This window comes from Ascidiella aspersa, chromosome 7, assembly GCF_963924565.1.
Source record: "Ascidiella aspersa chromosome 7, kaAscAspe10.2, whole genome shotgun sequence".
NCBI classification, from domain to species: Eukaryota; Metazoa; Chordata; class Ascidiacea; order Phlebobranchia; family Ascidiidae; genus Ascidiella; species Ascidiella aspersa.
In genome coordinates, this window is record NC_139453.1 from 16,454,237 (window position 1) to 16,465,621 (window position 11,385).

General features: G+C 35.5%; 1 protein-coding gene and 1 pseudogene across 1 annotated transcript; both read left to right on the forward strand.

The window, feature by feature from the left end:
- The first annotated feature begins 417 nt into the window (after positions 1 to 417).
- LOC146138057 (palmitoyltransferase ZDHHC11-like) lies at positions 418 to 6,000 on the forward strand. Its single transcript, XM_083393681.1, has 8 exons — positions 418 to 568; positions 2,358 to 2,453; positions 2,522 to 2,703; positions 3,008 to 3,109; positions 3,664 to 3,773; positions 4,148 to 4,273; positions 4,577 to 5,055; positions 5,369 to 6,000. Exons 1-8 carry the CDS (start codon positions 479 to 481, stop codon positions 5,522 to 5,524), a joined length of 1,341 nt encoding a protein of 446 aa, XP_083249807.1. The 5' UTR covers positions 418 to 478; the 3' UTR covers positions 5,525 to 6,000.
- A 1,456-nt stretch (positions 6,001 to 7,456) lies between these two features.
- LOC146138058 (uncharacterized) lies at positions 7,457 to 8,011 on the forward strand (annotated as a pseudogene).
- Positions 8,012 to 11,385: the final 3,374 nt, after the last annotated feature.

Sequence of the window (11,385 nt, forward strand, 5' to 3'; positions counted from 1 at the left end):
TGAAGTTAGACCGAAACGTGGTTGTGGTAAAAACTGCTGTCGAAACAGCGTTCTGGTAAAATAAGTTATGTTTTAGTACATTTTTACCGGTGCGTACTTGTTTTAGACATCCCGTTATGACATTACTTTGTTAGTCGACGTAATTAACTTTTTCGAAAAAAGTGCGCACATGTTTTTTGCGTGCACATTGTGCAAAACAACGCCACGTCCCCTGTTGGACAATCGGCAACAAACCAGCTAATCCTTAACTCAGTTTAACTCGAAATCCATTTAAAAACACATTTTGCTGTATTTTACAGACAACACCACAATACCAAAAATTTCCTTTACCCGCCAAAAAAAAATTATCCAAATAAATATTAAACTGACCACTTGGTTGCGCTGAATTCTGTTGCCATTCCTCCCAAGTAAACTAATTCGTGTTTTTGTGCCCCCTTTTTATAGGTTTGTTGTGGTAATGGTTTAAAAAATAAAACCTATGTGTAATGTTACGCCACCTCAACCGGGTCAACCACCTTCTAGATATTCAAGAAAAAACGGCTTTTCGCTACCTATCAACTATTTACAAGTAAGTCATGCGGCTTGATATACCAACAGTAAACTAACTTTTGTGCGATTAGCAGCAGTCTACAGTATTCTAATCTATGATTTATTGAAAATGAAGCGACAAAGATTCCAGATCCAAAATCATAGTAACCATTACGTGTCGCTCACATTTGGTACTTATTTGTTTAGACAAACTCGTGACTTACATAAAAAGAATTTGTACCTTAAAATTTAAATTTTGGGCGCTCTTTCACTATTGTACGTAAAAATTAATAAAAAAAAAATTTTCTTCAAATGCCGCATACCACAACACATATTGTTTGGGTTAGGGTGCGGGTTAGCGTTTGGTTGAGGGTGGGTCAAGTTATTATTAATAATAAACATAACATTACTTGACCCACCCTCACCCAAACGCAAACCCTAACCTAAACAATATGCGTTGTGGTATGCGGTATTATTATTATTTTTTTTTGCAGAACTTTTCACGTACAATGTCAGATAATTGTAAACATTGCTGTCACCATGGGCACTGCTGGAAAGTATGGCATATCTCGACGAGAACTCGCGGGTGCACAGCCGAAAAAATCCGGGTAACCGGGTGCAATAAAGGTCAAAAAAGTGCTCCTCGGGTGCACTTTATGTTTTCCGATGCATTCTGTATTGCATACATTGCACTGTAAACGTATTCCGCACAAGTGTTTTACATATTTAGGGTGCAGTTCAGATTTTTTTGGGGTGCACTTTTAAAAAGTTGACAAAATCTCGCGGGTGCACTTGCCATGCTTTCCACAGTGGACCATGGGTGTTATGTTAACCCATCCCCACCGCCTATAAAAAATAGAAGTTAGATAATTAGTAAAAAATATACTAGGATTCAATATTCTGGATGGTTTTTCTAGATTTGAAACCTAATATTCTAGTATCCTTTGTGATTATACTTCAAACATCCCAACTTACAGTGTTTTGGTGCTGAAACCATTTTACAGCTCACAATAAATTTAAATGCTTAGCCAATATAATTTTAAGTATTCATAAAGTCTGCCAAACTTCTTTAAAGGCAGCAATATTTGTACATTAATTATTTATATGGTTTGCTAACTTTGTTTTTACTGTTTGTCGAAAAATGCTTAGAACAAACCAGTAGGACCACAAGTCCCTCGCTGTTCGTGCTAATATCTGATGTTGGTGTAACATCGGCATTTTTTTAACTAAAACAGATTCTCTTAACAAGGTGTTAACTGTGCTTTTCAAAGTGGCCTTTTTTACGTAATAATTGTTATTGCAAAATCATTTATATCCTAAAACCGCATGTTTAGTGTGTAATTGACAAAACTTATTTTTACCCAACCGCAGCTTGTATTTTAGCTGATTAGGCACACAGTTGTTGCAGATGTTGCGCTAATCGTGGCATAATAACACCGGGAAAAGCATCTTAAAGGTTCGCTATTGCTGAACGTTATTTGGTTGTGTCATATTTTATTTGATGTCATTACAAATCACTAATTTATGACATCATACCTGTCACTAGTTTATAAATTACAATGTCATTATTCATTAATGATAAACGGAAAATAGGGGAATTCCCTAAGTTGAGAATTCGGGACCCCTTTTTGATTTTGTAGATACCCCCTGCTTGTATTTCATTTGGTAAAGTAAAGTACTCCAATACTGTATTCCATTTCTCGTGTAGAAGTAGTCAGTACATTTCCATAGAAAGCTATAAACATTTACAAAACAGTGAGTATTGACCTTATATAGACAACATTTAAATTTTAGCTGGCACGAAGCTTTACATTTGCTTTGCTTCCAAGGTAACGGCATGGGGTGCGGAGGTATTTCTTGCGTTTTTGTTATTTGGTGTTGAGATCTTGGCATTGCCAAAACAAGTGTGGACACCTGTTTTTTTAGTAAGTGAAACACTTTTGTTTATAATTATTTTTCCTACTAGTTTTAGATGTTTATGCAATGATTTCAGTGCATGGGAGTAATATATGTTGCTCATGGACTATCACTACTTATTGCAACTGCAATCAACCCAGCTGATGACAATGCTAAACAGAGATTAAACAACCGTCAAGGGCCATTGCCCACATTTGATCGAACCAAACATAATCATGTGATAGAGAATAGCTATTGTCATATCTGTGAGGTGTCTGTGTAAGTAAATAATTACTGTAATTCAAATAAATATGTAACAGGATTGGCTAATACCATTTTATTAAGTTGTTGTTATTTCATAATAAGTAATAATTTTTAATATACTGGCTTACCATTTGAAATAAAGCATATCCTGTTTAATCGGTGATGCTTCTGTTTTCCTGCCAACTTCCTATTTGAATAAATTTATTGTAAAAATGGCGTTCTTGGTTTGGTAAATTATAATAAACAATGTTTATAGACATCTGCATACGACTATTGTAATTGCTTGTATGACACTTTCATAAACTTTATTTTATTTCAGTAAAATGAAGAGCAAGCATTGCAGTGCTTGCAACAAATGTGTGGCTGTGTTTGATCACCACTGTAAATGGCTTAACAACTGTGTTGGAGAAAAAAACTACAAGTAGTTACTAATAGTAGATTTTATAAGTTTCCCTTTAAAAGTATTTGGCTTAATGTTATGCACCAATAACTTTTTTACTAAGATTCTACATTGAAAAAGTATGAATAATAGGATGGATTTATATCCATAAAAATTAAAACTTGGTTTATGCAGTTTATTAGGCCATTTTTTCGAAAAATATTAGGCATTAACAATAGATATTTTTAAATACCCTAGAAGTAGAACCACTTTTTATTTTTTTTAGTTTATACTCTTGTTATTTTTTAGTAGGAACTCATGTTAATTTTCTCTTATTTCAACTGTTACGATAAAAGTCTTGCAAATGTCCACTAGTGCACAAACATAATAGGGATGACACTGACATGACTGTTTCACTGGTGAAACCCTACTATTAAGATACAATAATACCAATAGGCAACTTATTTGACCACCAAATGTACAAAACTTATTATTGTTTAGCTTTTATACTTGTTTTTTTAACTAATCAACTTTCCTAATTCCTACTGTTTATATGTTATATCATTTGTCTTGATTAAATTGTTTATGTTTTCTAGAGTGTTCCTTTTCACTGTTATTTCTGCCTTAGTACTTGGTCTGGGAATGCTAGTGATTTCCCTTTTTGTGTTTATTCATGCTGTGCAAAACTTTACAGGCCTTAATTCTGGTAAGAAATATTTGTATTATGGTTACAAAATATATAACTATTGGCAAATTGATTAGCAAAACCAAGTAATTTCTGTTACAGAAAAAACATATTACATTTTGAATTAACAAATCATTTGTTGTTAATAAGCTAATAAATAGGCCAAACATATTTTTATTGCCAAAAAGAGAGACAAATACAAAAGGAGTTTATTACCTTAATTTGGATAACTATATGCATATACTATACAGCATTTAGCAGATCCACATCATCCTGAATGTAAAAATATGTTTAGCCTACCTTGTTTATTGGGCTGATTCATACCCTGAATATTTGCATCCCTTTTATTTGCAGGCACATAATGATGTATTTTGATATACCAAAGTATTTTTTAGATGTATGGTGGAAAACTCCAACTGCAACGTTAATTGCATTTCATGTGCTAATTGCTGTAAAGGTTGTGATAACGTTGTTGTGTCTAATTCTTTTGTTCCAGTTGTTTTTCTTTCACATGATGTTAGGTAAGTTGTGTCATTATTTTTGTTATGCTTGCTTGGAAAACCTTTTAATATAATACTGAAGTAGATATGACCACAAGTATAAACTATGAAGAGAAATTCTTTTTAATTATCTGGGATTTTTGGTTTATGCTTTTATGCTAGTTTTAGGATTGAATAATTAAAGTCCTAAAAAATATTTTTCTAGGTTTTAATAGTAGTAACTATTTTTGTTAAATTTATGTAAAAATGTTAATAACATAAAACCATTGTTGCCTAATATGGAACAAAATATTTCAAATATATTTTTTACAACATATTTGACAGTATACAAAGGGCTAACAACCTATGACTACATCAAGAGAAATTTGGCTCGAAGTGCAGCAAAACAAGTCAGTCGTTCTTCTTCACCTTCTCCTTCCATGGAGAATGGTGCCATATGCAATGCCCCTTTGGAAATAGTGGAAAATACTCAGCCTGATCCTAATCTTGTTGGACAGAATGTTGCTACAGTTGATGTTAATCAAGGAGGCACAGTAAAGAGTGATTTACCAAAACACGCTTTATTAAAGGGTAGCAAAATCAAGAACTACGGAGAAAATCCATGTAACGAACCTGAGATCTCGAGCCATAAAAATCATGTTTTTGTAAATGATTCTTCTGAAAAACCTGTTCAATTTTCCAATTCTCAAAACAACAAACTATCTTCACTTAATTACAGCCATAAATCGAACCTTAATAAATCAAAATTCGAAGAAAACAAGGAATCTGTTGAATTACCTCATGTTGTTCCTGACAGTTCGGAAGTAAATGACACTGTAGTATAGAATAGATATATGTTAAGCAATGGCAGTTATTTACAGTTAGCAATGTGTACAATTTTTTACAACACTTGTTTTTTTTAGAAACTACTATTAAAAACATTATTGATTCATGAATTATATTATCTATTCTTTTTTCGTTTTTTCAGACAGCTCCTCTTATGTATTTTTTCTTATTTATTTCCAACTAAAGAAATGCATTTTGTAGTGACACTATTAATAGCAAATCTCCTTGTGTAAAACGTTTAAAAACTGATATGGTAACTTACTCGTTAATTTTTTCCTCAATGTTTTGTAGACAAGCAGACAGAAACGCCAAACTAAAGTGGCAGCAAACAACAAATCAAGACCACTTCCACCTCTTGTCGTAAATGCTAATTGCAAGTTTCTATCAGAGAATCAAGCAAATTTGAAAAAATTGCCTCCTATTGCGTCTAACATTCCAGTGGTTTAATGAATGTTTGGTATTTTTATTAGGGATAGTAAACCTATTATGCTTTGATTGTGTTTGTAGATCCAACAATATTAATTGTTCATATAATATATATTTAGTGAGACTACTCAGACTGTTTAAACACGTGTTTGGTAAAATGCCCTACGTTTTACTTGTTGGCAAAAAGTAATAAAGAGTGGTTGCTTGTTTTTCACAATTTTTTTTGTATATCGTTTAAGTAACAAATTTTTGACGTTGTTTCCAACCTTAATTAAAATGTTAATTTATAGTGGGTATATTTTTACGCATAGAAACCTGTTCCGATCTTGTTATACATTATTGCACTTTTACCAGTAATCTTTTTTTGATATATATATATATATTGTATTTACAAAGACTCTATTTTTACTTTGTGTTTTTTATAGTTTTCTTCCAAGTTTTAATTTAATTTAATTTTGGTGTTACTAAGTTTATTTTTGTAAAATAAAAAATGTTGCACATTATTGCATATATATTTATATTTTACCTAATCAAACTGTTAATAAGATTCTATCATGTATGTGTTTAATCTTTTTTTAATTTTTTTTTTTTAATGTTTAATCTTTTTTTTTTTTTAAGAATTTTTTTTAATCCAGATTTTGTTGAAAGAAGGAAATTTCCCACTATGGTGTAGTATTGGCCTGTCCTAAGTACAGTGTTATATATCAAATTAAACATGTACAATGTATATGTATGATGGGCAACTTTTGGGCTTAAGGTAGAAGTTCATAGTGTTTGTGAAAGGTTATATCATTTTAAAAGATGACATCAGTCGGTTAAAAACAACCAGAGTCCGCCTCCAGAACATGTGCAGCTTCAACTCTACACCTTTACGTCAATTGAATAGACTAGATATTAACCAAAAATGCAATAAAATTGTCATGAAATAACGTTTTTATACCAGTAGGGCCTATCATATGTCCTCTTCGGATTTGTCCGAAAAGTGAATGGTCTTTCGAGGACGCTCAAAAATGCCCAAATGTCTTCTGTTTTCTCATTTCGAGATAGTTGCTTATACTTATAACCAGGGTTGCCATCGACATGGACCCAAAAATAAGGACAACCGAAAAATTAGATTACCATTTAAAAACGTTTTTGGACATGCATTGTATTTATACGAGCCTTGTCATATCACATTCTATAGTTTTTGCCACAAACAATCTGCTCCAGCAATTTATCGAGGTTTGTGGTCTGTTTTTTCGTTCTATTCCTATTAATGTTGCTTGAAGAACGGTATTTTGGAAATCTGACACGTAATCAACGCGATCAACCAGGTAAAATGTGGCGATCAAACGGTCGGTCGCAATCGACGTGTTGGCCACCCATTCTTATAGCTTTACTGCTTTAATCCAAGTGCCGACTGCACTGCATACATTTCCCCAATAACAATCACTTCACAATAAATGATGCTGCCTTCGCCGCACCCTATTGTGCTGTAGCCTAAACAGCAGTAGGCCTACCAGTAACCTTGTGCTGCTGTTTACTGCTAAAATGTCGTCAGCTGCTGTATCCTGGTACGGATTCCAGCCATAAGAACAACACCAACGTCAGAATAAAACACAGTTCGGAATAGACCAAAACAAGACTAATACCTGATAGTCGTAGGACCGTCTATATCGGAATAATTCCTAAATCCATCGAAATAAGACCTAAATGGTCAAAATCGGACCTAAACAACACTTTACCTAACCCCAAACCCCACCCCTAAGTACATCACTAACTCCCCTAATACTTTTAACCAGGGCTTTGGAGCCGGAGCTTGGAGCCGAAGCCCCGGAGCTGTGCATTTTTACCGGAGCTGGAGCCGGAGCTCTACGTGAAATTTAAATGAAGCAGGAGCTGGAGCCAGTTGTTTAAAACATAGCTCCGGCTCCGATGTATTTTATAAAATGCTATGCTACTACTAATGGCTGAATCCTCGCCAACGACGTGCTGCTGGCAGCAGTATATGTTGACCCGATGTACAGGGTAATATTATATTGAATGATGAGCAATATTCAGAAGGAAAAGCTAATTTACTCGAAATTGCTCTGTCTATGAAGGATCATGAAGAAAGGAGATTAGATAAAAATCTATCACAAGGTGCAAATCAAACCAACAGAGGTGAATCAGCAAACTTTTCACCCAGTTCAGAATATGAGGACTCAATAGGCAGGCAAAACATCGCCAAATTGAAGCTGAACTTCAGATGGAAGTGCACTTCAACGGTATAAAATGAACTTTACCAATGCATTATCCAGTATGAAAAATATTGATAGGTCCTCAAAAGTGGCTGTCATGGATGCAATTTTCATGTACCCAGCCATTCTACAAAAAGTGGCGTACTCGGTTACAGCTTTGCCACCAACACATGTGAGTGTGGAGAGACTTTTCTCCGCATTGCGAATCATTCGCTCTGATTTAAGATGTGCGATGAAAGAAGACTAATAGATAGAGGCAACATTATTCCTTCGTACAAATGGTTTTTAAACAACCGCTAGATATTGCAAATTAAGCGTTCATTCTTAAACCTCAGTTTTTGACGTAATGGAGCCGGAGCCGTAGTATTAATAAGCTCCGGAGCTGGAGCTAAAGCTATGATAAAAGAGAGCTCCGGAGCTGGAGCCGGAGCCATTTAACATTTACGCCTGCTCCAAAGCCCTGCTTTTAACCCTAACCCATTACCCACCAATAACCCCAAACATTATCAAAAATTCGGTAGCAAAACAGCGGCGCCCTGACGACGCTGGTAAAGCTAGGGCGTCCAGACGTAGTCACCAAATCGGCCGAAGCCAGACCGACGGCCCCGATCGTCTCATAGCCTCTACCTACAGTTTCAGGCGTTATTTGGGCCATTTAAACCATATTCCGATGAATTTAGGACGTATTCCGACAGATTTAGGTCTTATTCTGACGAATTCGACCTTATTCTGTACTAGATAGGCCTATTACTTGGTATTTAACTTTATTATGTCGTTGATCTTAATACTATGGTTATAGATTTTTCTGCTTTAGGTATTGTTGTTTTTTAGGTCTAATTGTGTGTTCCCCTGGTACAGCAGCCTCCACTGCCCTAGCTATCTCACCACTTAGAAGTCAAATCTTGTGACGTAACGCCACGCCCACGGGAGTACTTTTCATTTATGATGTCATAAAATCTCGGCTCAAAAAAAATAATTTAAGAATATTATGCAATACCGTATACCAGAGGAAAACGATCGAAGTTCTGTATTAGTTGGAAATAAGACAAAATAAGGACACAAGTCAAAAATAAGGACATTTCGTAGAAATAAGGACATTTAAGTTTTCTAAGACCTGGCCCTGCAAATTAAGGACAAATCTTAAAAATAAGGACGGTATGCAGTGTTCCCTCTAAGAAAAATTTCTACTGCGCAAATATTATTTTTAGTGCGCAGGATAATTTTATAGCTGCGCAGTGAAAAAATCCAACGGTGGCGTCATCAAACAGTTAAGCCTAGAAAACATTCTGTTTCCCGTTTAACTGGTGCGCAAATATGTAACTGGAATTGAGTTTAAATTTAATTAATGGTATCGCACCAACCAACGCGAAAAATAAGTTTATTGACATATGATTATTTATCACCTGGCAGGACAATATTGATAAATTTAGTTTAATACTAAGAAGGACACTATCTATGTCCTATGAGGACCTTCACTTCACTTTACGGAGTTTTTAAAACTTCACTTTCTTCTGCAGTTGGCGTTGTGGTGAAAAAGCTCAACTACCTCCCCTCACCTCTAAATTTCGCTTTTGAGCCAATACGCTTAATGCTTCAATGTCGAGCTTATGGTTCAAATGACGTTTTAGGTAGTCCACTTTCCATTCACTTTATATATTGCCTTTTCCAAAATCGCTGTCAGGTGCCACTTCCTGACGAACTTTACAAACTATCACATTGTTAGATGCGGAATACTGGTAGATTTCAGATAGTCTAGCACAGGTCAGGGGTGGGCAACCTTTTTAACACAAGGGCCAGTTAGGAAATGTAAAGCTTACAGGAGGGCCGCACATCAAATGAACACTAATTCATATTTTCAGCTTTTACTAGAAAAACTAAAGAGCTACTAGGCTGCAACTACCGCTGTTTTGTCAGTGCTGTCTATTTGACGTCTTTCTCATACGGATCGGCTCAGTACATTTTTATTAACAGCCTTAATTTAAAACCAGCTGTTAAATAGAACATCTCAGTCAATATGCGTGGCAAAAGTCTTATTGTGCGTTCCCTTTGTAATAATACTACATTAATAACTAAAGGAAACGGGAACACACAATAAGACCTAAACAGCATCAATACCTAAAGCAGAAAAATCTATAAAACCATAGTATTAAGACCAACGACATAATACAGCCAAATACGCAGTAATATCCAGTACAGCATAAGACCAAAATCTGTCGGAATAAGGCCTAAATTCATCGGAATAAGTCCTAAATTCACCGGAATAAGGCCTAAATTCATCAGAATAGGTCCTAAATTCATCAGAATAAGTCCTAAATTCATCAAAAGAAGGCCTAATTGGCCAAAATAACGCCCAAACCTGTAGGTAGAGGGTATGTGACGATCGGGGGCCATCGGTCTGGCATCGGCCGGTTTGGTGACTACGTTTGGACGCCCTATAGTCTAACCGGCGCCGTCAGAGCGCCGCTGTTTTGTTACCGGATTTTGATTCCTGTTTGTTTACTCGGTAGGCGAACAATACTGCTGATTCACTGATCCACTGGTACCCACCGGGTTGTGAACCACTGGTCCTCATGGTGGCCATTTGCACTTGCCGTGGGCTGATTTGAAACTTAGACCAGACATTTAGGTGTACTATTTACCACCACCTAACTAAAATGTAATAAGAAGATTTTTTCCTATTTAACCACATTCCATAAGCACCCTAATACAAAATGCAAATTATATTAGATGTTAAAAATTTACGTTTTTGCCTCAAATATCGTTTTATAGTCTTAAATCTTACACAGATTTCCGTCTTGTTTCAAAAGTCGTACACAAAAATGGCATTGCATCTCGATACAACATCCAAAATTTCAAACTTATATTTTAAATGGAAAGGAGAAAAAAACCGAGTTACTGGTCCCTATGATCCCTGGTCCCACATATTTGGTCTCCCCCAACCTCCAGTTGTTTACCTACTGTTTTTTGATAAATTTAACTTTTGTATCCACTCGCTCCATATGACCGTGTCAACTCCGGTCATTCAATTGAAACAGTCTGGTTGATTGTGACGTCGTCACACCAGCCTGTGTGTGTTTACCAAATTGGCAGCATATTGCTGATCGCGTTTTGTCGATTGTCCAGAATTTCCTGCTTGGTTTTGTTGTGTGAATCACGTTATGCCACGTAAATCTAATGAACGACAGCTGGTATAAAGTATTTAAAGGATTGCATTTTATGCCAAAAACAGCAGTCTTAAAAACTGTTCCATGGTGGAGTCCAGATCGCGTACGTACGGAGGTAAATTGAACGTATATCGTAATACTTTAAGTACCGTTTCTCGTTTGTTTATACGCAATAAGTATTCTTCCATTGTGATTCGCACCCACACTTTCAATGTAAAATAGCTGCGGTTGTGATCGCAAATCATGAAAGTAATTCCTATATTAAATTGGTATCGCATCGGCACCGATAGCCTACAATATCCTAGTAAATTAATTGGGTATCGACATAAATCCTAGGTTATAGTACATTAATAATTGAAATCTGTAAGTTATAAAATATAAATCATGCCGCTGTAGTGAGTCGATGCCTCTGTCTATGGCGGTAGGGTAGCGATCATATTCCGGTTGTATTCTATTAATCGCCCCTTATTCTTGTGCCTGCTTTAAGAGATCACCTCTG